The 27,908-nt window shown below is 41.8% G+C and overlaps 1 protein-coding gene across 1 annotated transcript in view; it reads right to left on the minus strand.

Annotated features, from left to right (window-relative positions):
• Positions 1 to 27,908, minus strand: part of ATP8B4 (ATPase phospholipid transporting 8B4 (putative)) — a 162,180-nt gene that overhangs the window by 21,368 nt on the left and 112,904 nt on the right. Inside the window, exons 15-18 of the mRNA XM_058540543.1 lie at positions 24,201 to 24,348; positions 21,221 to 21,404; positions 20,437 to 20,660; positions 875 to 958 (exon numbers count right to left, since the gene is read on the minus strand). Coding sequence (XP_058396526.1) covers positions 875 to 958; positions 20,437 to 20,660; positions 21,221 to 21,404; positions 24,201 to 24,348 — 640 coding nt within the window. The remainder of the gene's footprint in view (positions 1 to 874; positions 959 to 20,436; positions 20,661 to 21,220; positions 21,405 to 24,200; positions 24,349 to 27,908) is intronic.

A 27,908-nucleotide genomic window follows, 5' to 3' on the forward strand; every position in this document is an offset into this window, starting at 1 on the left:
GCCAGAAAATGAGGCCTAGCAAACAGATCTAACAACAGCCTGGAGAAAATCTAGTCTCCTTAAAAACACTTCAAAAAAATTGTTTTTAAATAATGCAGTCTAATTGTGCCATGGAAACGCCTCTGGCTAGCCTTCACTTCCCCATAGGTAGCCGGACTTTTTCCCCCTTCCAAGAAGTACTTTCCAAGTTACTCTGAGTGTGCCAAGGATCTACCATTTTTATAGTTGATTCCCTCCCTCTCTCTCCTCAAGCACGTTGAGCTAGACAAAAGAAGACTGCACCCTTCCTCTCCACAGCTGAGGGGCCTCTTGTCTTCCTCCCCCGTTGGCAGGGTGCTCCACTGGTCTGTTGTTCCTGTGCTGGGCTTGCCGGCCAAGGGAGGCTCACCGCAGATGCTGGCTTGCTGCACTCCAGCCTAGGTCCGTGATTCTCCATCTATCACTGCCTGGGTCCCTGCACTCTCAGAGGTAATATAGTATTTCCCAGTGTGTGACCCAAAAGGCTCTAGTTCTGAGGCATATTAATAGGTTCTGTATGAAAAATAAATAAGTGAAAGTGCAGTCATAGGAGTTTGGGAAATGCTGGGCTACAATGAAATGAAAGAGATGACTTCCTACAGTCCTACAGGACTCAGAGCCTTTAGAGCAACAATGTGCAGTGTGAATCTCTAAGAGGAGAGTAGCCAAACTCTGATCAGAGAACACTTTTGGAGAGGTGGGGGATCTGGAAGGGTTTCTGATCCATGCAATACCTATTACAACAACTGCACTCCTAGGACTCTTTCCACGACTGTGTCTTGTACTTAGAAGCCAGAAGCTACTAAAAGGCATCAATAGAGCAAATTAAGGTATAAAGACAGAGAAAAGCACATACCTGGTCAAAAATCCCCATGGCTAAAACAGGCAGTGACGTGTAGACAATGTTAAAGAGGGTAATGAACCACTGGTCATAAACAGTCTGAAACGAAATAACATCCATGAGAAACACCACCCACAGGAGTGAGAATATTCACTTTTAGGCTCTTGGATTAAATATCTCAATTTCTTGACGTGGATGGGAGCTTGGTATTAGAGTCAGACAGACATGAATTCTCCCCCAGGCTCTGTCTCTTATCAGCTCTGCTGCCTTAGTGGGGTACTAGATCTCTCTAAACTTCAATGTCTTCATCTTTAAAATGAAACCATACTCTCCTTGCAGAGTCGAGTGGGCATGAAAGGAGATCATACGTAGAGCACCTAACACAACGCTGGATACATACAAGGCCCTAGACCCTTGTGGTGGGTTATGTCATTCTTCAGGTGTTCAATGTCTTATAATAAGTCCAATTATCTGATCTAAGTGGTAAACAAAAGATCCACTAAAATTTTCAGAGAGAAATGCAAAAATGAACCTGTCAGCCCTACTCTGTTTTCAAATGGAGAGCTTTTTTTTGGGGATCAGTTTAAGGCAAGGTGGGCATGGAGTTAGCTGCTTACTATACTGGCTATAAACAAGTTAGACGATAAAAATATCCCCTCACACCTATAAGACTACTTCCTTGTATGAGCCTCGCTAAAAGTCAATGAGGCATGTGAGACAGTCCTTATATTCCCATTTTGTTGATAAGTACATAGAGATGTAGGAACAGAATGTAATAAACATTACAGAGCTTATTACAGGGAAAGGCAAAAATTAAAATCTAGGTCTCCAGCTCCTAACCAATGTCTGTTATACCCTTCTATCATACATTCATTCATTCAATAAATATTTATTGAGAAAGCACTATGTGCCAGATGCTAGGTTCTAGACAATAGTAATTTAACATAATATAATCAGATAAAAATTCTTCATGAAATTTGCATTATAATGGTGGCAGGAAACAGACAATAAACAAAATAAAAAAATATATATACGTATATATGAGGGAGGTGAGTGAGACCATAATAAATACCAGGGAGGAAAGGGGAATAGAAAATATGAGAGGGTTGTAATTCTAGGAAGGTGATTGGAGAAGGTCTCACTAAGATGTGACATTTGAGAAAAGATCTGAAGGAAATAAGGGATCGAAATATGCACCTCTCTGGGACAGGAGCATTCCATACTGCAAGTAGATCCCATGAAAAATCCCTAAGGCAAGAAAGCATCTGGTATTTTCAGAGGACAGCAAGACAACCCATTTGGCTGGAGCAGAGTGACCTATAGGGAGAATAATGGATGTCAAAGAAGTAAGGAGGAAGATCCTATGTAGGTCCGTGGCTTATTCCCTAAGTGAAATGAGAAGATATGAGAGGATTTTGAGCAAAGGAACAACCTGATTCAACTTATGTTTTAACAAGATCACTCAGGATGCTGTGCTGAGAATAGACTGAGAAGGGGCAATGGTAGAAGTTGGGAAACCAATTAGGAGGTTACTGCAGTGGTCCAGATGGAAGACGAAGGTGGCTGGATTAGGTGACCAGCAGGGAGAAGCGCTGGATTTTGAATATAATCTGAAGCACATTTTCTTCTTAGGGAAGTTCTGAGAGCAATGAGGAATCTTAAATGCAAATTTTCCAGACAGAGAAGCTAAAGGTAGGTTCTATGTAGTTATGTAAACAAAGAAATCCTTTAAATTATGTCCCGTGCATGTAGATTATTTTAAAGAGAAAATATTTTGGTGTCTTTGTTGCGAAATCTGGATTTGGACTACTCTACATCTATGCATTATTATTTGTTCTTGAGATGGTGTATATTTGTTCAAGGAAAGGGAAAGTGGAGGCCGGTCTTCAAAGCCCAACTCTCAACCTGGACTGTTCTGTTGAAGCTCCACAGGTGGCTTTATTCAACACTGAATAAACTAGACTCTGTGAAAAATACTGATTATTATATTCTAAGCAAGGTTAGCCTGGTGGTAAGAAATAAGGAGCATGGACATTTCCGCTGTCAATCATCTTGGGAGGCATTCAATCTTAGGGCAAAAATGAGAACAGAAAAGGGAAAAGGAAGAGTGTAGATGGGGGAAGGAAGGAAATTGTTTTACTGTCTATGTATCTCAGAAGGTTGCTGCCTGGAATCCACATAGGAAAGACCTGCTCAACGTCATTCCCTTTGAGGATAGGCTAGGCAGGAAAGTTGAATTCCACCACTAATAAATAGCCGAGACAGCATTTAGGCAAAGCAGCAACATTAGGGACTACCATCAAGAGGCATAGGCTTGTGACTCAGAATAACCACTTCTAATAACCAGTTTTTAAATCCTCTGAATAATTCCCTTTTATTATTCTTTGAGTCTTGATAAACTCTATTCTTTGAGTCTGTTTGAACTCTGCTGTAAGGATTTGAAAAGGGGGCCTATGTCCAGTGATATGCTGATAAGTGTTTAACAACAGGATCTTAAAAAAAAAATGCTCTGATTTGTAGCATTTGCCATTTCCATAGTGTAAATATTTCTCCCACAGCTGTCCAAGCAGTGATATCGCCAAATGTGGAGTTGAGAAGAGATGTGCCATAGCATGCCATTATACAGGATTTCCACCATACAGATCCAATACATACATACAACTAACCTCAAGAGCATTAATAGCAAAACACTGTAAAATAACTAGGAAGTGATGAGTTTTGAATATTTATGAACTTTGTTTTTAATAAAATTCATTTAAATTGTAAGCTTATATAATTTAATTTTTAATAATGGCTGTGTTTAACCACTGGCTTATATAATTTCTGAAAACTTAACAACAGCTCTTATGAATCAATATGGGCTAGCTCTAGCATACTACAGCCTATGTCCATGCTTGGAGCAGAGTAGTATAAGACAGCAACAACCTCCTGAAGGATCTAGACTCAATGTGGCAAGAGAGAACCTGTAGCAGGGCAGAGCAGTAGCCCAGAGTGTCGGCAACCATGAGAATAGACTGGAAAAGCACACCAGCATTCCCTGGAAAGACCCAGGGTATTTTAGCAGAGGTATCTGAAACAAGCCAAGATTTATGACACTCATACAAGATGGGGGCATGTGCCATAACAATTGATTCATACCCAACTGCCCACTGAAGATAATGAAAAAAGCTGAGAAAAAAAAAGCATCTTCATTAAAGCATCAATGAACTATAAGACAGTAGGGAATTGCCTGTCAAGACCAGGGAGAGGATTAGAACTAAAGAACGACTTCAAGGCCTAGGATGATGTTATCTTTCTCCAGAGATGACGTTTATTTCCTTCTACCTGCTGCTGAGGATGAAGTGAAGGCCTGAGGTTTTCTGGGCCAGCAGCTGTCCTGCCATAGTGCAGCCTGTGCCCTATTGCCAGAAGGCTGCCCTTGGGTCCCAGCCTAGAGTGGGCAGTGTTTCATCAGGATCTCTCCCCTTGATGGGCACTGAACCTTGTCCCTCCAGTCCCAGGAAACAACCAAAAGCAGATGATCATGAGCTTCTCATTTGCCTCCTATGGATCATCAACACCCCCAGGGCATACAGCTCAGAGCAGTGCAACCCTCCAGGGTCCCAGCCCAGAGCAGGAGTGTTAACAGGGCCCCAGACACCAACTCCTGTCCGCTGCAAGAGTCCACCAAAACAGCAGCTCAGCCTCTCCCTCTTCCTTTGGATGAGCAAATGTGTCCAACAACTCTACTCCTAGATGTGTACATTCAGACTGTCTGCCTTCACGCACCAGGAGACATGAAAATACTCACGGCAGCACTAGTTGTAACAGTCCCAAACCAGACACAACCAAAATATCCCTCAGGTGTGGAATGGAGAAAGACATTGTAGTACATTGGTATAGTGGAATACCATAGAATAACGAAAAGCAAGGAACTACAGCTATCTCCAAAAACACAAATGAATCAAAAAATATATATCATGTTGAGCAAAAGAAGCCAGACAAAAAAATATGATTCTGTTTCAATAAAGTTCAAAAATGTGCCAATCTATTCTATGTTGTCTAGGGATTCATACTCATGGTAAAATTATAAAACAAAGAAACAAAGTGATTATAAAATGTCAGGGTAAGGGTTACTTCTAGAGAATTTGAAAAATGATGTGACTAAGAAAAGACAAGGGGAGCTTCTGGGGGTTTGGCAACATTCTGTTTCCTGCACTGGATCGTGGCTACATGGGTGTTCATTTTACAACAATTTGTTAAGATGATATTTATGTATTATGTATTTTTTGTAGATTCATTATATTTTAAAATAAAAAAGGAAATACATGACCTTAATTTTTAGTCATAGCCTGGTGAGACTTTGGACACCAGGAGGATTCAAAAAATCCTAATGTCCATGCCACACTCCAGGCCAATTAAATCAGTATCCATGGGGGTGGGATGATCCAGGCACGGGAGTTTAAAAAATTTCCCAGGTGATTCCACTGTGAAGCCAAGATTGAGAATTTCATTCACCCCCATTCCCTCCTACTCCCCAAAAAAGTGGTAGCTGACATCAATCCTCAACTATCTGATGATGGCATCTGACTTTCATTCCTCAAATACATCAATTCATTTCACGATTGCAGTATGGAAAACAGAAGAGGAGAAAGCAGTTACACTGAAGCCTTGTAGCCCCAGGCAGAACTTGATGCTGTCAACTCACTTCTTCCTCCACCTCATCTACCACTACTTCCACTTGCTGAGAAGAGATGATTTCAGATACTAGGAAGAAAGAAAGAATCTGGGAAATTATGACGCGCTAAACTGTGAGTAGCTGATGGTCTGGCATGAAGTACCATCATAATCACAAACTGGCTAGCATTAAAACCTACAATCATTTGACAGCAGCATTTATAAGTTGGCACTCAGATTAGAAGCTTCATTTCACAACTGGAGCAAGAGAGGACAGGAAGGGAAAATCAGTGAGAATGAAGTTTAAATGAGTTTTTGCAATTTCTTGGAAGAATTTTTACTGCCGCTCGGAATCACAGCAACAAAAAGAAAATCAGCTGATATTTACTGAGCACCTACTATGTACCAGGCACTATTTTAAGGGCTTTACATATATAGACTCATTAAATCCTCACGACAGCCTTAAGAGGTAGATACCGTTAACAGGCCCCAATTTACAGATGGAGAAACTGAGGCCCATCAAGTTTAAGAGATTGCCCGATGTCGTACTTCAAAGACAAAGATTTTCAATGTGATCTAGGGACCTTTTAGAGGATCTACAATGTCAAAACTATTCTCACAATAATACTAAGAAGTTATGTATTTGCCCTTTTCACTCTTATTCTCACGAGTGTGTATGACTTATGATATCACAGCTGACTGAATGCAGAAGCAGATACGAGAACGCAGCTGCCTCCTGTTGTGCCAAGTAGTAAGTGATTAAGTGTAAAACAGTGACATGCACTAACTTGTTTTTGTTTTGGAAAATACTGTCATTTTTTTTCATTAAAATGTGTCATAAATAAAGATATCAGGTTCCAGGCTACTCCTTGGTAGTCCCATGACACTTCAACCTCACTGCTTCATAATTGTCAACTTACAATGATTGATGTGCCGGTTCCCAGCCCCACCCCACTAGACTGCGAGATCCTTGGGAGCGGGTTATATGACATTCATCTGTGGGGCCAGGGACCTAACTCAGTGCCTGGCACGTGGTGAGTACTCAACAAAAGGAAGCTGATGTCTTAAGGGTAAGGGCGTTGGAGTTAAAAGACAGAACTGCATGTTCTTGAGCAAGATACTCAATCTCTCTGAGTCTTAGTTTCCTTGGCTACAAAATGGGGATTTGAGGGAGGCTGTGAGTATTCAATGAAATGAGCAAATGCCATTACAGCAGCAGCACCTGACAAACAGATATTGCTCAATAAGAGACCACATTTATTGTGGAAGAAAAGGAGGGAGGGAGAGAGAGGGAGGGAGGGACAAGCAAGCAAGGATCTAAGCTTCAAGTGGTGTGTTTAATGGGTAAATAAAAATGTATATTTTTCTACTAGTTATAGTTTTTTTATGAAAATACAAATCTTTATTGCTCCAACTAACCATAGATATTTATTTCTATAATAAACTACTATATTAATGAAATCAATAGAAAATTAGAACAAGATTTAGAGAAAATTGAATACCTTGATATAATTAAGCATTTTCCTCATGAAAACTTAATTATATCAATTATTGTTTAACTCTAGTTTTGCCTCAGGCTCTACCAAAATGTGTTAACCTGAGTCATTCACCTTAAGAAACACCTTTCCCGGTTATGTGCCTTGGCTTAGCACAGTTTAGCCTTTAGGGGCTTCCGCCAAAATTAAAGTCCCAAGCAGTATTTCTTCTACAACAGGCAAGAGATCTCCAGCTACTCAAATAGTTATCCTGGTAAATGCTCCACTTCTCCTTCAGGTCGCTAGATCCCTCAGAAAATGTTTAAGACTCGCTCTGGTAACCAGGACCAGCTGAGAGGGGCACGCCAGCCCAGATCACCACCCACATGGACGCCATCCCATTTTCTCCCCTTCCAGGTATGTTCAAGCCCTCTACCACCTCCACTACCCACCCCCCAACACACACACACACACACACACACACACACACACACACACAGGTTGACCAGATGCCCCAAAGAGATGGGTGGGGTAGAGGAGACATAGGGAATGATTCCTCTGGAGAGTCTGGTTTGGGAAACATTCTTGCCTGAGACTAGACCAGTCGAATGGTGCTGACACTGATTTTGGATGATTCAACTTGTTTATATAACAGGCATCCCACAAAACAGTATTTGTCCTAGGGTCCCTATACCCCCAGGGGCAGCCATTCCACCTCTACTTTCCAAGTTTTCTGTTCCCTGTCTCCAACGCTCTGAATAAGAGAGAAAAGCCGTGCTCCTGTGAGATGCCATTAGGGTATTTGGAACCCTGTAAGTGTCTCTTCACAGATCAGAAAAAAAGGCAGAGGAGAGTTCTCCATTTTTCCAACTTCACTGTTTTCCTATTTAAGGAAGGCTCCTCCTTGCTCCCTTCTTTGTGGGAGCAATTTATCAACTTTATCAACCATTTTATTTAGAGTAAAAATACTCCAGCTACAAATTACAATCTAACAGTTTGGGAAACACAAAATCTACGATTTATAGACTACCACATTTAAATAACCTTAATAAGGCTCTGAAACAGTTACAAAGGGCTTTCCCTTCTGAGATCATTGGCTGAGCTCCTTGATCAAATAAGGGAATCAACCACCTCTTCGGAAACATGTAGCCACCTTTTTGTTGTATGTTGCAGAGGAAAACTACATAACAATATTTTTTTCTTTTTGGCCTTGAAAAACATTTGTCATTTAAAGAAAACACACTGTGGGATACATATGAGGGCCTCAGCCTCAGCACATCTGTTACTGATTTGTGTAATTAACAGAAACCCACTAGCATTCCAGGAGGAATGGCCGGGCCTGAGCCCCCGCCCCTCCCGGGTTTTCCACACACACATCTGAAAAGCCAGGGGACAGGCACTGCCATGCCAGGCTGAGACAAGCTCACAGGTAACCAAACCCATGAAGTCATCCAAGCCTGGAGAGTACTTGCACTCTTGCACGTCACTTTCCAAACTTCTCATGGCAGGTTTTCTTATATTGTTTGACAGAACTGAAGTTTTCCTGGCCTTGACAAGATAATTGCTTCCATATCATAGCAGAATTTAAAAAACAAAACAAAACATACACAGCTCTGTATCTCACTGACAATGATAAATTGTCATCAGATAACATCATTTCACAAGTACACAGTGCCAGTAGTTGCATAGTTTCAAACGTGAATTTCCTAAATAGGGCCTCAACCAACGTTGGTGTTTTTTTTTGGCTCTATACCTGGTGGGGGACAGTTCATCTTTATTAAAAATCCTGAGGGCATGGGGTGCTTTTAAAGTTACACCTATAAATAGTGCACACAAATCCAGAGTGTACTCCATGAAAATCACACGGGCTTTGATAACACATTGGGATATGACACGGCCTTAAACAGGACCATGATTCAGTTTAGAGATTTATCTGACCTTTATCCAAACCCCTCTGGTCCAGAAATCTGGTTGGAAATCTCCTCAGGATAGATTATATTTAAATTGTCTCTCAGTGGCAGTTTGGTTGGAGTGTTCGCTGGCAGAAGGCAAACTCAAGCTCCCAGATGATTCCAGGAGGCAGTTTACCTAGAGGCAGGCCTGGCTTTTCTAAGGGCCTAAGCTGTGGGAGACACCCCAAGACATTAACTTTCTCAACAAGAGAGTTCATTTTTTCCCCATAGGACTGAGTGTTTCTGGATGTTTCTTCATTAGATTCCAAATAAAGCAAATATTTGCCTGATTAGAGGTGGGGGTGGGGGACAGTTTTTTTAAGGAAGATATAGCTGTTCTCTTTTCTTAGTCTACGACAATTTGAGTGGCCACTTGTCAAGCAGAGTAGATAAAGCACAGAAAGGAAGGTCAGGAGACATGGGGTCCATTCCCAACCTTGCCTACCACTGATCCTCAGCTCTTGGGGGATTCAGGCTCCCCCTCTGTAAAATGAGGGGCTGGACTTGGTATCTCAGACATTCCCTGCCAGAGCAAAGATTCTAGATTTCAACAAAACATAAACTTTTTGTTCTGTGTCCCAGCTATTTCTCCCAGGAAAGTCCACCCAGTAAAGCAAGCAAAAAGAGTCTGGTGCCTCCCAGGCAGATTTTTTCCCCATGTGTCTCAAAGCAATCAAACAGAGGCAGGGTACTGAAGTTAACCAGAGGAAAGCCCATAAACCAAGCATAACCTAACATGCATCACGTCATCATCCGAGATGTCCTAAGCGCCACCATCCCACAGGCAGAGAATGGTCCCACCCACTGGCCCCTTGGAGCCTCACACGCCACAGCTGGCTCAGCTTGCACATCTGCTCCAGCCCACCTACCACGATGGGGCACTGGCTGGAATATACTGGAGCTATCATCAGAGAATAAGAGTCTGGATAAAATTTACCAGGCCCCGACAGACAGGCCAAGGTAGTAAAAAAATAGCACGTCACTTCATTAAGTAATTAAACTGGTGTTTTTAAAAGTCAACATTGTGTCTAAGAAAGCACAATCTGTTTACGTTTGGTCAGATGTTTTCAGCTGCAGAGTGAATTCCTTCAAAGCAATCTGTGGAGAGGTGCAGGGAAGAAATATTTGGGTGCTTATGAATCATGCTGAGATTGGACAGGGTTGGCCCCAAGACATGGCTCATCCATGACAAAATTAATTCACAAAAACTCTTGGAGGAAAAATAAGAGAAAGGTGACTGTGGAGTTATTCAACAGCAGTTTCACACTTATGAAAATAAAATTGTTCCCAAACTGTTAAGTTCCCTGCAGGAAGGAACTGCGTCCTCTGGTTCATTCTGGTGTTCCCAGAGGCCAATTGGACAGAGAAGTGACTAAAGATCAGGCATGGCAAGGAAGGGCCTCTAAACACACGCCTGCTGTTACTGAATCTGCCAGGCCCTAGAGTCTTTAATACTACTGGCTCCATTTCGCCATGGACCTTTCAATCCCACTGAAGCAATTTAGGAGAAGGATGGCAGCGGGTGGGAAGACCTCCGATGGCCAACTTTCATCGACAGATTGGAAGCAAGTGGCATTAGGGGCTAAGAAAGCCTTGTCACTCAACATGTGGCTTTGGAGGCCAAAGCCAGCTAAATGATTTCAATGGGGTAAAAACGTGTGACTGCAAAAATGTCCCCTATTCAAAAACTCTCATTCTCTGTAGGTTAGTGTCTCTCCCAAATATGTTGTTTTCTTTTCACTTGCCTCATTTATAGCATATTGTCCTTAGAAAAACAGGACTAAGAAAAAAAGCCAAAAAATTTTTCAGTTAAACCTGTTGCTAATCAGGACCTCCTAGTGAAAAACAGAGAATGGAAAAGAGACAATGATCCCTGCCAGGGCCAATTCCATGTCCGAGTTACCCTCACGGTCAGTTCTCAGCGTCACTGACACACCAGCCCACACACATGTGAGTGGGGCAGGGAAACACCACAGTCTCCATCTTGATCGTGATGTAACAACTGTTCTAGAAGACAGTTCTCGCTGTATACAACAACTGTATACAACTGTTACAACTGTATACAACTGTTAAGTAAGATCCCCTTTCAATGCCATGCAGTTTTTAAAAGGTGTTTCTCAATGAGTTGGTTAAAAATGGAATTTTAGAAATTAATGAGAGATTTCTGGGCCGGCCCCGTGGCTTGGTGGTTAAGTGCACGCGCTCCGATGCTGGTGGCCCGGGTTCGGATCCTGGGCGCGCACCGAGGCACCACTTCTCCGTCCATCCTGAGGCCGAGTCCCACATACAGCAACTAGAAGGATGTGCAGCTATGACATACAACTAGCTACTGGGGCTTTGGGGGGAAAAAATAAATAAATAAAATCTTTAAAAAAAAAAAAAGAAATTAATGAGAGATTTCAAATTCAGCTAACTGCAGGTCAGTTGGAAAGGGTTCAGGTATGATAGGAAGGTTTTCCTCCTTTTACTCTACATGTGATCTCACACCTTTACAGAAATCTGCCCCCGAGTCCCTGCTGATAGCTAGACTTTCAGGCCTTCAGAGCTCCACTTAATTTTGAAAATATTCATATATTCACTTGAGATTAATTGAGCCCTTGAAGTTGTGCCAGATCCTCACACATTTCTCCTTTCCCCACTCTTTCATATTAACTTCAGTTATACATCTATTGGACTTATTTACACATTTCTTTATTTTTTTTCTATTTTTTTTTTGAGGAAGATTGGCCCTGAGCTAGCATCTGTTGCCAATCTTCCTCCTTTTTCCTTTTTTTCTCTCCAAAGCCCCAGTAGATAGTTGTATGTCATAGTTGCACATCCTTCTAGTTGCTCTATGTGGGAGGCCACCTCAGCATGGCTTGATGAGCAGTACACAGGTCTGCGCCCAGGAACCAAACCGGCGAAACCCAGGCTGCCGAAGCGGAGCGCGTGAACTTAACTGCTAGGCCACTGGGCCGGCCCCCACATTTCTTAATTAATTAATTAATTAATTATTTATTTATTTATTTTGTGTGTGTGTGTGTGTGTGTGTGTGTGTGTGAGAGAGAGAGAGAGAGGAAGATCAGCCCCCACATTTCTTTATTTCTTGATGAGAAAACAAATTCCAAGTGGGTGAGGATTGTCCTAGTCGTCATTTTGTCTTCTCTTCCTAAGACAGTAAACAAGTTTTCCTACTAGCAATTTGACAATTTGTGACTCAAGGAATGAATTACTCAATTTAAAATGACAACAATTTAAATGTTCATAAAATCAGAATAATCAAGTAATTTATAATAAATCCATATTTCAGAATGCCATTAAGAAAAATAACCTTTTGAAGAATGTAAAATAAGAGGAGTTTCTCAAAATGTGCTTTATTTTTAAAGGACAAAGATACAAAGAGTATGGTCTCAGATATATAAAAGTTAATATATATTCACATATATTTATAATCAGAAAAAAGCTTTGAAGATAGTGGAAAAGACTTTGCAGAAGTTTAAATGTAACCCCCTCTCCCCACTTTAGCATATAAAACAAGGCTATTTTGTCCCCTGGACTAGAGTTCATTAAGAAAATGTAAGTTTTGGTGACCCCGTGGCTTAGCGGTTAAGTGCTCACGCTCTGCTATTGGCGGCCTGGGTTCGGATCCCGGGCGCGCACTGACGCACCACTTCTCTGGCCATGCTGAGGCCGCATCCCACATACAGCAACTAGAAGGATGTGCAGCTATGACATACAACTATCTACTGGGGCTTTGGGGAAAAAAGAAAAAAGGAGGAGGATTGGCAATAGATGTTAGCTCAGAGCCGGTCTTCCTCAGCAAAAAGAGGAAGATTAGCATGGATGTTAGCTGAGCGCTGATCTCCCTCACACAAAAAAAAGAAAATGTAAGTTTTTGAAAGGAAGAAACATAAATAGCCTGTTCCTATGGAGATAGCATTCTTAGCATCCTTTCGTCCTTTGTACATCTTACTACCTCCAAAACATTGGAACTAAGACAAATAACACAGCAATGGCAGATTTTGAAACTATCATTGTAGAGACATCTATTCCAGAATTTCTCAAAGTGAGTTTGTATGGCACCTGTTCTATAGGACATTATGCATGTTGTTTGGAAAAAAACAGGGTTCTGTGCCAAATGAGTGTGGGTAATAATACTAAATCTCATTGACTCTAAGATACTCTTTATTGTAAGAGACACCATTACTGATGCCAAGATTAGACCAAATGAGGAGTCTAACATTCTCATACAGCTAAGGCAGCAAAGGGCTGAATCCTTAGTGTGAGAGTAAAGGAGAAACAAATCTTCCTGCAGAAAGGGAGTGCAGGGAAACTTGCCTGTGTTAACCTTGGGACTAGTTAAAGGAAGAAACAAAAGAATTTCTCCTGAAAATTTGAATCCTAAATGGTATTCACTAGAGTGTGCAATCCAAATTCAAAAAATCCTGGAACAGAGAAAAAGATCTGAGGCAGGCCGTATCCCACATAAACGCTCTCTGGAAACAAGTGACTTCAGGAGTGTTCAAGATGGCAACATAGGTCATTCCCAACTTCAGTCCCCCCCAAGAGAAGACAACTAGCAACTATCCACAGACAAGACAAGATCTGTGAAAATCCCAGAACTAGTAGGGGAGGCTGAAGCACTGTGCTGGACCACAGAGACCAAGAAGGACCACATTAGAAGGGAAGGAGGAGCAGCTACACTCTGAGCGCATCGCCCCTCCCCCAGGCCAGTGCAGCGCTCCACCAAGAGGGCCCTTCTGGGCCTATGGTTTCTCCAGTGGGAAAAAGAGAGCCCAAGGTGGACAGCCAACTCTCCCAGCATTGCAGGACACTTCCTGAGAAGCCCACTGCGTCTTGCCTCATGAGGATCGCTAATCTTGACCACCGGGGATCTGCTAGTCTTGATCACTGGGGATCAGATAGAGACAGAGAAGGGGGTGGGGCTTACCGCAACCAGCAGACAGATGTTGGTGGACCTCATTGTTACTTGCAGCAGCACTGGAGCAGAGATCCCAGCCAACAGCTCTCCCCACCTGCAGAACTGAGCCAGTGGCCCCGTCTGGCCAGGGAGCTTGGTCGGCCTGATTTGGATACCCAGCCAAAGAGCTGTATTTGCCATGGGGGCTGTTCTATGGCCCTGCCTGGGTAGGAAAGAAAATTCACAGCCCCACCCAACTGCTGAGTATAGCCTCCAGTCCCTCCTGACCAGGAAGCCTAGCCAGAGAACCTAAGGTACCATGGAGCCCATCTTATAGCCTCGCTTATGCAGGGACCCAAACCAACAGCCTTGCCCAACTGTTAAGTATAGCGCCTGGCCCTGCATAACCAGGAAGCCTGAACAGTGACCCAGGGCAGCCTCAAAGCTCAGCCTATGGTACCACCCAGCCAGGGAACCTAGCCTATAGCCCCATCCTGCAGTAGACCCCAGCCTACAGAACTGCCCAATTGCTGAACACAGCCTGCAGCCCCACCCAGCCAGGGATCCCAGCCAGTGATCCCACCCAATCACAAAGCATAGCCTGTGGTCCCACCTGATGGGGGAACCCAGACAGGGACCCTGCCCAACTCTGGGGCACACCCTTGACCTCTCCTGATCACAGAGCACAGCTGGAGGCCCCATCCAACTGCAATGAACAGAGTCCGGCCAGTAGTACCATGTGGTCAGGAAATACAGCCTGAGACCCCATCCAACCATGAGCAATTGCAGATCCCAGGCCACAGCCCTGCCTAATCACAGAGCCTAGCCAGTGGCACCCCACCCCTGACCTCAGAGCACAGGCAGTGGCCTTGCCTAACCAGAGGCCCTGGTAGCAAGCCCACCTGCCCACAGATGGTGCCAGCTAACCCATCCAGTAACTGAAGCCGAGTTGAGCTGTCTTTCCCTGCCAAAGCAAACTTGTGAAGTCTGGAAATGGAGACCGCTTACTCAAACGTGCAGATACCAACTCAAGGAATCAAGGATCATGAAGAATCAGGTAAAATGACAATCCCAAAGAAAACTAATAAAGCTCCAATAATTGACTCTAAAGAAATGGAGTTCTATGAACTGCCTGACAAAAAACTCAAAATAATCCTCCTAAGGAAGTTTAGTGAATATAAGAACATACAGACAGCCAACTAAATGAAATTAGGAAAACAATGTGTGAACAAAATAAGAAGTTCAACAAAGAAATAGAAATCATCAAAACAAACAAACAGAAATCTTGGAGCTGAAGAATACAATGACTGAACCGAAGAATTCAAGAGAGAGCATCATCAACAGACTCAACCAAACAGAAGAAAGAAGCAGTAAGCTAAAACATAGGTCATTTGAAATTATCCAGTCAAACTCAAAGAAATAGAAAATAGAATGGTGGTTTCCAGGGGATAGGGGGAGGGGGAAATGGGGAGGTGTTTTTCAATGGGTATAAAGTTTCACTTTTACAAGAAGAAAAAGTTCTAGAGATCTGTTGCACAACAATGTGAGTGTACTTAGCACTACTGAATTGTATACTTAAAAATGGCTAAGACAGTAAATTTTATGTATTTTTTACCACAATTAAAAATTTTTTAAAAAGCTGATACAGACCATGATTATAAAACCCATTTCATATGGTTATTGTAATGTATGTTATTGAGCAAATACAGGCAAAATATTCAGACAATATCTGGAACACAGTAAGTGCTATTTAAGTGTCAGCTATAACTGCAATTTGCTTTTACCCCTACTTGTTGGTGTCAACAACATCATGATTCCATCAAGAAGATGACATCATGGCACTAATGCCATTTCACGGGTACTGTCATTGTCTTGCTGCCTTTTCCTCTCCAACAAATGATAACAAATTACTACTTGCCACTCCCCTGACAAGCCTATCTACTTCTCTGACAAGCCTGGAAATACAACTTTAAATTCTCCACAGTGTGGATAACTAATACAATTTGTGAGATCACACTTTGCCACGTCCACCAAGAATGTACCTCTTAGACATCCCTTCTCATACCCAGGATATAAACTCCAGCAGGTACCACAGTCTACCATACATCAAGAGCTTAGCAAATATTCATTGAATGAAGGAAAGCCTTAAATAGTGAGACCAAGGGATCCTGTCCAGTAGGCATAAGCCTGAGTCCCAATTTAATCAAATCATCGTAAAAATTGGGGCAAAATAGATAGCAGTCCAGGACTTCTACTCAGTAGCCCAGGGTGGTTCTCCTGCCTAAAAAGGATGTGTCCTGCCCTGTTTAAATCAGCCAAGACCCAGGCAAAGCAAAACAAACCTGGGAAATCCTCTCTATGTCTTTCTTAGAATGAAGTGACATACAAATAATTAAGAAATATATCACACGTGGCCCAATTAACTATCATATCACATTAATATTAACACAACTGAAAAAAATATCATTCCACATTCTGGAATCAATGCCATAATCACACTGAGATCTTAGGACACTGAGCCCCTTTCACACAGTGCTGGTCATGCTGCACACCTTTGTACAGACCAGATGTGGAGTCTGCAGAGATGGCCCTTAGTGCAGGTAGAGTAAGTGGCAGCCTGCAGAAGTGACTGGAGGCGTGTTGGAATGACTTTCCTTGCTGCATCTGCTCAAGCACAAGAAAGGGCTCTAGAAACACCCAACAACATGAAATGACTGGATGCCTTCTATCTGCCAGTCACCATTCAAGATTATGGGGCTGTGTAGATGATGCAGATGTACTTCCTTTCTTCAAGGAGCTCACGGTTAAGCTAGATAAAATCATAATAGACTGGATAAATTACGAAAAGCAACCTTCTACCCTGAAGCAGACACCCTTTTTCTCCTGACCCTGTCTTAGTGCATGTATAAGCCTCAGGGGCAATGGCTTTGGCAAGGCAGATAAAGAGATTCCAAGCCCTCTAGAAAAATTCTATTTTGAGGGATAAGTTGTTTGATTAACTGACCCCTCTGCCTCAGAAAAGATGAATAGAGTCCAGCATGGACAAAACAAAAAGTTAGCAGATTGGATTTCACTCTGGGCTCTAGGTTCAAGGAAGTGTGGGAGATCAAGATTTGGCCACCCTGAAATCTATCTCTTTACCTTGGTTGTTTTCTCTAGGGACATTTGACCTCCCCCACTAACTGCCTAAAGAATTTGACATGGTGGTTCCTTCCTGGAACAGATCTATCATGATGGCTGTAAAGATAATGTAGGATGGAGATTACAATAGGAAGGGCACCAACAAGCCCCTCTTATCAGAAGTTCTGTCTCTCTGGCCACATTCTCTGGATGACCCTGCGAGGAGTTGCCAGACAATCATTTACATTTATAAGGGAAATCTCCATTTGTAAAGGTATCTCCCTCTCTGTTTTGAGAAGAGAGGGGGATGGCCTCATTTCTAGAGGCTTATCAATGTGGAAGTTGAGGCCTTAAAGCTGCATAATAACCTTACTCTTGTTTACTGTGCTTTAGTGGTAATCTCCTGTAACTGACTCCCCCCACCCCCAAAATCCTCCTTTGCCATTGGCTGAACATGGTATTTAAGACGAGAATTTCTGCTATTGTGTTGAGAAACGCAGTGTCCCTGCTTTCTCCCATGTATACATGTTATTAAACTTGGTATTATTTTCTCCTGCTAACCTGTCTTGTTAATTATTTGGCCAGCCATAAGAACCTTAAGGGAAAGGGCAGAGGGAGATTCTCCCTCTTCCCCCTACAGAAGCATACATTTGGATTTTCCTCTATATTGGCCAGCCCCATGGTTCTCAAAGTATGGTCCCTGGTGTGCAACAACAGCATCTCCAGTGAACCTTTAAAAATGCAAATTCTCGGGCTCTGACTCAGACCTACTGAATCAGAAACTCAGGTGGGGCCCAGGGAGGTGTGCTTTAAAAGCCCTCCGGGTGATTCCCATGCACGTTAAAGCTTGAGAACCACTGGTCCAGCCCAACTCGCCAGCATAGGAAAGAACACAGGGAGTCAGTCAGGACTGACGGTGGATTCAAATGAAGATTGTGCAATTAACTAGAGTTTTCAGTGTGAAAAGTAAAAAAAGAAAATAAGAAGAAGAAAGGAACACAGAAAAGAAACATGCTCAATTAAGAAACCTAATCATAGACAGGTGGTGTGTCTTACAATTGGCTTTAACTGTCAGCTACTCATGTCTTTGGAGCAATCATTGCTCTCCCTTGCTGTTCCCTTTTAAAACGTAAATACCGGCGAGAGAATTAAAAATCTAGTTGCTTAACATCTGACTCTGACCAATTTTATCAGATCCTGAAAGCAGAGCAGAAGTCACCTAAATGTCAAGGTTAGAAGTCATTGAACATTAGTTCCAATTTCACAGTTTTAACAAAGACAACTTTGGGGCTGGCCCCGTGGCTTAGCAGTTAAGTGCTCGCACTCGGCTACTGGAGGTCCGGGTTCGGATCCCGGGTGCGCACCAATGCACTGCTACCCCGGCCATGCTGAGGCCGTGTCCCACATATAGCAACTAGAAGGATGTGCAGCTATGACATACAACTATCCACTGGGGCTTTGGGGGAAAAATAAATAAATAAAATTATAAAAAAAAAAAACAAAGACAACTTTGGCAGTAAACGGGCCTATCCAAGCTTGGAGTGTCTGTAAATACAAATCATTAACCACTCTTCTCTGTCCTGAGAGGTCTAAATAGGGGCAAAGCATCCCTTCACAGTTTTGTGATTTTTCAAAAGCCCCAAACCTTTGTAATAAGAAAACTAGACCTCTCAGAAACACTGCTTAGCAAACAGCCTGGCTTCGTTCTTATGTGGAGGGAAAGTCACCAGCCTAGGAAGGCACAGCCACTCTCCCACACTTGCCTATGTTGGACAAAGGTGGAATTGGGAGCAGGTAAATATCCCCACCCCAATGCCTTCTCTGAAGTAGCGCTAAGAAAACTTTTATTTCTGAGAAGCTAATGTCAAGACTTCGCTTTACTTCAACTCTCTAGAGATGACCAAAAACATCAACAGAGTCTACTTTTAGTTCTGGGAACGTTATCCTCAATACAGAAAGTTAGGAGTGGGTACAGGTGTGCCTCACTTTAAGAAACCTCAACTTCTCAGAAAAAGGGGAAAATGTACAAAACCTATTTTTATTACAAAAAAGATTTACTAATCTCCCTTGGCGCATTTAAGAAAATGTAAAATGCCAAGATTTAATTCATACTCAATTATTCTAGAATACAATGATTGAAAAAGTTAGCTTCATGCATATCGTGGATACCAGTGCGTAAACCCAAGAGAAAGCAGAGCAATTGAAGACATCTCTAATGAGAGTTATGGTTATCATTTCATTCTCAAGGACGATCTTTTTCTTTTATTGTTGCTTAAAATATTAATGCCATTTTTGTATTCATAAATATATTGAAATGCTATAGGTCTTACATTTCAAAGTTAATACCCAGGGTCAAAACTTCCCTGATATCTAAGATATGGGGTTAAGTAATTATCCTTTAAAATGGATACGAATAGGGGCCAGCCCGGTGGCGCAAGCGGTTAAGTGCGCGCGCTCCGCTGCGGCAGCCAGGGGTTCGTCAGTTCAGATCCCGGGCGTGCACTGACGCACCGCTTGGCAAGCCATGCTGGGGCGGCGTCCCGTATAAAGTGGAGGAAGACCCATATAAAGTGGAGGAAGATGGGCACGAATGTTAGCCCAGGGCCAGTCTTCCTCAGCAAAAAGAGGAGGATTGGCAGCGGATATTAGCTCAGGGCTGGTCTTCCTCACACAAAAAAAAATGGATATGAGTAAATATAAAAATAGAATACTGGGGCTGGCCTGGTGGCATAGTGGTTAAGTTCAGCGCACTCCACTTCGGTGGCCTGGGGTTCACGGGTTCAGATCCTAGTCATGGACCTACAGCATTTGTCAAGCCATGCTGTGGCAGCGACCCACATACAAACTAGAGGAAGATGGGCACAGATGTTAGCTCAGGCCCACTCTTCCTTAAGCGAAAAAAGAGTAAGATTGGCAATAGCTGTCAGCTCAGGGCCAATCTTCCTCACCAGAAAAAAAAAATAGAATACTAATTTATGAATTTGCTAATTTTTCTTCTACCAACATAATCTGTAGATTAATTTTTAGCTGATGAATTACTATCAAAACAGCCTTGATGTCAGAGTATCAATTACTTCTCCCTGATTTAAAATATTTACATTCAGTTTGGTAGGTAAGTGACCATCTTTCCAACAGAGATATCTCAACATTTCTTGTTAGTGTTTCTCAGACTTCTGAATCAAAACTCTACACCAAGCTTAGCTGTCATCATGCCAAAACATTTCAGTAAAAACTTAAAAATGCACAGGAGGGAGTACTCATTGGTTACTACATAAATAAGGAAAAAATAAAATTCCAGCTAAATATATATTCTTCTTGGGTCCAAAACTCAAGTCAACCATCAGTTACATATTGTCATAACTGTCATTTGTATTAGGCATATACGAATGCTCTCTATTGGTGAAGAGCCATGAAGAACAGTCATTTACAATCCGGGGGATCTTATAAAAGAAAGAAAAGTGTTTTTTTACCAACCTGGGCTGAGAAACCACAGAAGAAACCAAACCAGAAATGCACAAGTGTGAATGCAAAATTCTTATAGAAGAAATAGCATAAGAATTTGCACATTCGGAAATAGGACCACCTTCCATGAACAAGGAGAAGCCTTTGGAGGTATCTAAACTGTGCAAATGAATAGTCGCTGGCTAAGACTGCCTGCAGTCCTTCCTGGCCGCTGATGCCAACGCCAATGTGAGCACCTGCAACGGAAAAGAGCAACACTTTCATTTCCCACAAAGACACGATCTCTTTGGGGAGCTTCTCATTCCTCTTTTATGTTATTATTTATGGAAACCTTACAACTATAGCATTTATAATTTTTCACATACGTTATCTCATGAAACACTCATAATAGTTGGGTATTTATCCTGGTTTTACAAAAGAGGAAATTGGCTCAGAAAAGTTCAGTAACTTGCACAAGGTTTCACAATTTGTAAGTAGCAAAGCTGGAATTAACCCAAGTGTTGGGACTGTGGGTCCAGTGTTCATCTCTCTACACCATAGCTACTCACTTCTCCAAACAGTATAATGTGACCAATATCCATTTCTAGCCTAAAAATACACAAATGATTTAATTAAAGACAGAGGTTTTTTATGAATGCTAATAATGGTGGGCGCATTGGTGGGTGCATTTGGAATAAAAGTGTTCATTTTAGAACCACTGGGAAAATTGCAATGCAATCTCCAATACATACTGCCAAATGCTGAACCCGAGGACTCCAGGGGTGCAGCATGCCCAGCTGAGCGAATGTTCTCTTACTTTTGATCATGCTGACATCATTGGCTCCATCGCCTATGGCCAAAGTGACAGCATTTCTGTGATTCTTCACCAGCTCTACTACTTGGGCTTTCTGGAGCGGGGTGACTCGGCAGCAGACCACAGTCTTACACATGCAGGCAAGTTCTAGGAGATCATTCTTGATGTCACTTTCTAGGGCATGGGCCTACATTATCAAAAAAAAAAAAAAAATCCAGAAAAGAACAGGAAACAGTAAATGAAAGACGTCATTTGCAAAACAGATTTCTTGTTTCTCAACTGATTTCTTTTCTAAACAGTTTAATTCACTTCAACAAGTCTTTGTTGAGTCAGGGTCATACAAGCAACAACAACTAACTAAAGAAATGAGTATTGAACTCCTACAAAGTGCAGAGGAATTTTACCATAAAAATAAAAAACACAGTCCCTTTTGTGTGTGCTCCTTGATGCATTAGCATGCTAGAGGGACACAAATGCCGGAGAAGTTCAAGAGTCCACTAAAAATAAGCAGAAGCAAAAGATGAAACCTATCCACCACCTCACCTCGTTTAGAATGAACTACAAATGATGGTGATTTGTTTGTTCGACATGATAGAATTTTCATTTCCTTTGCATTATTGTTTTGTATATTTAGTGTTTGTTGTTGTGGTTGTTAATGAGAATATGGTTGTTAAGGCAAATGAAAAGCAGATGATCTGGAGATTAGCCTTTGAGGAACATAGTGAGTGAAATCTAGAGAGCCCTGTGCAAAAGGGTGGCATGCAACCTGTGTTTCAGGCAGAGTTCCCCAAACATTTCCACCCTTGCTCCTCTCCAAATACACAAGAGCCTTTAGACATGCCAAGAAATGACTAAAGAAGAGAGCACAATCCTTTGCAATTAACTGCCCAATTTTTTTCTAGAGAACATCTCGCTGTACATTATTTAATAAATGCAGTAAGAGGAAACAGGAATCCACCTAAACTTTGAGTCATCAGTATCTCTGAATGAATCTTTAGCAAGATATTCACAACCCATCACAATCTGGCCCCTATATTCCTTTGGGTTCTGTCTTCTACCACTGCCTTTAAGTTTACTCTTTACTCCCATCATGCCAAATTTCTTGTTTCCATAATTTGACAGGTTCTCTCCTGCCTCTGTACCTTTGCACTTACTGTCCCCTCTACCTGAAAACATCACTACCTCCAGGAAGTCTTACCTGACTTTCCTATGAGAAACTAAATATGTTGCTTTGCCTAATGCTCTCAAATCACTGTTTGTTCCTCTTTATAGTATTTGTCATACCACTGTGAGATTAGCCTTCCCACCAGATGGTAATCCCTAAAACAAGGACCGTGTTTTGTTCACAACCTTATCTTCAGGCTCTAGTACCATAACCTGAGTTGCTTAATAAATGATAATGTTACAAATGGAAGGATGAGTGAATGAGTAAAAAAACATGACTCTGATGTAGAAAATTCTCATATCAAAGCTGATAGGGGAAAATGTGAGTTAGCATTCTCAAATATAATTGCCCTTTCTGAAAGAGAAAGCATGTAACTGGCTGTCTTGCCCAGAATGGTCCCCTTTTCTCTTTTTTCTTTATTAAGAAGTGAAAACCTAGACTCAGACTCTAAGAAGGACTCAATTGCATGCTTTAAAGCCTCAAGATTTGAGCAAATTGGAATCATGATTTGTTTTTTTTAAAAAAAGCTTCTGACTATATTAGCAGAAACATGATCAATTCTCCTTAAACGAAAAATAACATTTCATGGTTTCATAAGCTTCAGGCTTTGAAGCTGAGGGGTTCTTAAGAGCATCTATCTTAGCTCTTTCTTTCAACAGATTTACAGACAGAAAGAGAACAGTGTATGTTATCACCTGAGCACGCTAACCCACCACACATTGGTTTCTTTGAGCCTGAAAGCAAGTCAAAGCACAGCTCATTAGGGACCCTTTCCATATTGTGCAATGCAGCTAGGAGGCCACCAGCTCCAAGTCTCAGCTGACAGCCTTACAATTTTCAGTTGCTGCTCATTTGTGCAAGGGAGAAGTTCATGTCATCTGGACAAACTTTCAACTAAGCTTGGCCTGCAACCGAGCTCTGTAACTTTCCATGGTGTAGAAGGCAACACATCGTTACGTCTGGAATCCAGCTGGAGAATGCTCTAAGCACTAAGAGCTAACAGACAACTGATCACAGGGGGAAAATAGAATATACTCGCATCCAACTTCATTTGTCCTCTAAGAAACTGTCTACAAGAAGATACATTTATTTTCCAAACTCTGAAAGTAAAAAATGATCTTCAAAGCTGGAGAAAGATGTGAGATTAGCTCTTTGTGCATATAAATGATGATTTCACTGGAGTGCAATCAGAGCTTTTGTTTTTTGAATTAGAAACTCAGAAGAGTGTTTTGATATTTGTTCAAGATTTGGAACCTGAACTACATTAAAAGTACAATGCAAGTTTATTCTATTACGACAAGAACCAGATTTCCTAATCAAAGCAAATTGTTTGGCATTGCTGTAAAATGCTGCTATTTAGTAAAACCACCAGAGGTATCTTAATGGCAATAATTTAGTGTGGTAATTATGTGAAGGTCAGGTTGTACTCCACAAATCACAAACATTAGCAAGAGCAATAATTACAATACATCCATCCAGTTGCATTATTTTAATTAAATAACAGTGAGCTGGGATACTTTCCCCTGGAAAAGCGCTTAAACAATACAGCTAAATGGTCTACAGTCATTTAGACAAGATTGATCATCTGTGAATTCAGTGTTTCTTCAGATCCTCCCCTTCACTGTGGTGGTTCAAGCAATAATGTATGAAATATATATTAGAAGTTTCCTTCTTGCAAACAGGAAATCATCGTGCATGCCCTGTCTCTAGCAGTGTCATTTGTTTGGAAAATACAACAGGAGATCTCGTTATGACAGCACAAAAGAGACGATTATTGGGGTGAAGAAAAAGAAAGAACAAAGCCTTCAGCGAACTTACCAAACTGTGGCCGTTTATGACTAAGGCGTAATCTCCTGTTACGGTTTCTTGTACAACTGAGTTCATCTCCAGCTGCTCCTTTTTTTCAAAAACTACATGGCCATTGGAAAAAGTTCTGTTTTGTCCAAACAAATTTTCTTTTGCTTTCCTTAAAAGAGAGGGGGAAAGAAAATCATAACAAAGTGTACAGAGCATACCTATTAACTCTAACAAGAGACTGGCCTAGAGGTAAATTCATTTCGTCACTATTCAGACAGACTATGGCATAAGATTCAATATCGGTAAGCAAGCTGGATAACACTTTGTGATGGATACCGCAGCAAATTTGCAAATTCCGGGAAGTCGGAAGGTAAACATAATGAAAACAGAATCATCTTGAATGTTTTAAATTACCTAAAAGCGAAATCATCATCTTGAGCTGTGCTTCAACTGGGGGCTCTTGATAAATTTGGTACATAAGTTTGTCTGAGCTTCAAGGACTTGAGAACCACTGATCTGGCACGAAAGACTAAAGACCATTGATGAAATCTAGGAATTCTGGGGCATCTATATATAAAATAATTTCATCAATTTGCAGAACAATGTAATATGATCTGGTTTAAAACAGCAGTCTTGGCGCCGGCTCAGTGGCCTAGCGGTTAAGTGCGCACGCTCTGCTTTGGCAGCCCAGGGTTCGCGGGTTTGGATCCCAGGTGCGCACCAATGCACCGCTTGTCAAGCCATGCTGTGGTGGTGTCCCATATAAAATAGAGGAAGATGGGCACGAATGTTAGCCAAGGGCCAATCTTCCTCAGCAAAAAGAGGGGGATTGGCATCAGATGTTAGCTCAGGGCTAATCTTCCTCCAAAACAAAAAAAAAACCAGCAGTCTTCTAAGAAGCAAATTTTTTTTAAGTTTGACAATAAAAACCAACAATGGCATTTATTGAATTGGCATAGTCATTACAACATAATGGAATATTTTAAGTGAAAAGTGTACTCATTAGCTCAAACAATAGAATCAATTTTCTGGGAAAGAAACTACAGACACCAAAGTACAGAGGGTTGTACCAAATGGAAACTCCCTCCAACGCCTTAGATCTAATTAGTGGTCACATAGCAGATTCGAATTAGCAGATGCCCACATCTCATCCATCTCTTTAAGAGGAAGATTGTATGGTGATTTAATACCCTTAGAAGTGGCATTTTACTCTTCTAAATGGAAAGATGATGCCTTTAAAGGAAGGGGAATTTCCTGTCCAAGGACCCTTAGATGACAGGCTTTGAAATAACAGAGGGCAAGCTGACATTATTATAGCACTTTCAACCACAACCAGGGAACTATACAGCAGGCGTTCCCTGAAGATGAGTGTCGAAGCAGCCGCCAACACTTTAGGCTACAACTTTCGTATACAAAATGAATGCCCAGGAGAAAATGGGGAGTGAGAGACAAGCCAGAAAATGGATGTTTTGGCTCACAACAAAATGAGATGGTTCCCCAAAGGCTCATCCTATGCAGAAAACATTTATTAAAATGGTTTTCTGCTGTCGTTCCTCTGAAAGAAGAAAATGTTCACCGTACAAAAGCAACCATTTTAGCTCTCAGCTTTCTAATTATTTGAAAATGTAACACTAATTGTTTACATGCTAAGTTTATAAAAAACAAAAACAAAAACACCTTATCTTCTGGCTCAACACCTCCTTCTGCCGTCCAGGACCAAAATCACAGCCTGCGTTTAGGAACCCAAGGAACCAGAGGTTACATGCCCCTTGTTCCAAGGATGATATCATGCATTTGGCAATCAGTTTGCGGAATCAAAGAAAAAGATTTATAGTCAGAAGGAGATGTGTGAAATTTAGGGAGTCAGGGTGGGAAGGAGGAGGGAGAGCAGACATGAAAAATCATTGTTTTAAGTGGGAGGGTCAGACTTACATCAGATAACCATGTGAGGGAATCCTCCTCACAGTTATGAAAATTTACGGTCCCATATAATGAAGAAAGCAAGAGAGACAAGTTCCTCAGAAATGAACGTTTCTCTGACAATGTTACAGAGCTCATAAATTGGGTCCCAAGAAAGCATCAAAGGGCAAACAACTCCTGAGGTTTCCTTTTTAGTAAAGTTCTCACTTGCCTTATAAATGACTCAATCTCTGTTTTCCCCCCAGAGAATGAAAACATTCCAAAGAGGGGCGAAGTTCATGAAAGTATTGGCTGAAATTCTATTTACTTAGGATTTTTTTTCCCCTAAACTGTCTTGGTAACATCTCCCATGAACCCTTTTCCAGGCAGAGAAGGGACAGTTTTTCCTGCTCTGCTTAAATTCCCACTGCAGCCCCTCCTCACAGGATTGGGCTCGCGCGTTTTCAGAACTTCGCCCAGGCTCTATAGCTGTCATTTCTTTTTCTTCCTGAAACTTAGCTCTTCAAACCAGCTGGTTCTCACCAAAACAATTTATCAGGAGGGGAAAAGCTATACATAACTCCCTTCCATGAATATGAACTATACATTTTTGCAGGAATAACACAAAACGCTTAACCACAGAATACAACTGACAAATGCTAAAACAAAAGAATGCCTGTTTTTTCCGAGCTTTGTAGTGAAGGGGAGTCTATTACAATGTTGGCATGCAGAAATGCATTAATGGCTGAGGCGACTGCGGCATTCACAGCCCCAAGCCACTACAAACACAGCAAGGCAAAGTTAGGCCCACGTTGGCTTGAATGTAATCCATAAAGAAAAAAGATGGCAGGAAAAAGAATCATTTTGTCAGTCCTCTTAGGGCACTCTACACTCAAACATTAAAAGGACCTGTTAGGAAATGGATTGAAACCATGAGATCATGTTTAAAAGAAGACAATCTTGGGGCTGGCCCAGTGGCATAGTGGTTAAGTTCACATATTGTCCTTCGGCGGCCTGAGGTTCGCAGGTTCGGATCCCGGGTGCGGACCTACACACTGCTCAACAAGCCATGCCGTGGTGGCGACTCACATACAAAATAGAGGAAGATGGGCACAGATGTTAGCTCAGGGCCAATCTTCCTCAAGCAAAAAGAGGAAGATTGGCAACAGATGTTAGCTCAAGGCCAATCTTCCTCACCAAAAAAAAAAAATAAATAAGGCAATCTTGACTTTGATATAGGAGCATTGCACTTGGAACCTGGAGACCTAGGTTCAGGCTCGGGGTCTGCCTCTGACATCTCAGGTGCCCACAGTTGAGCTATTTGACCTCTAGGCTCTTGATTAGTCAGTTACAGACCCAGTCTAGAACCCACGTCTTCCAATTCTTAGTTCTGGGTCTCCCACACCAAACTGGTTTACACATAGTCAGCCACAGGCTGCCTCTAGGTTAGGACAAAGACACAGGACCAGAGAAGCAGTTAAGGGATAGCACCACTCTGCCAACAGTAGAAAAAAGGAGAAAGTACATGAAATTCTGACTTCAAGCCCCAGTTCCATCCCTTACTACCTGTGTGACCTGTAAGACATTCAACACCTGAACCAGTTTCTTTATTAGAAATTAGAGGAATGGGACCAGCCAATCAGACTGGTTAACACCAGCTTTGAAAACTTGTGCAGCTGTGCCAGTGTGCACTAGAAGATCTCCAAGATTACTTAGTGTTCTAAAATTTTACAATTTATGACAGAAACTTAACCTACTAAAACATTGTGCCTAGGTGACTATAAGTTGGGAATTCAGAACAATATGCATTTTGTTTGGCCTACATTGTGT

This window comes from Diceros bicornis, chromosome 5, assembly GCF_020826845.1.
Source record: "Diceros bicornis minor isolate mBicDic1 chromosome 5, mDicBic1.mat.cur, whole genome shotgun sequence".
NCBI lineage: Eukaryota > Metazoa > Chordata > Mammalia > Perissodactyla > Rhinocerotidae > Diceros > Diceros bicornis.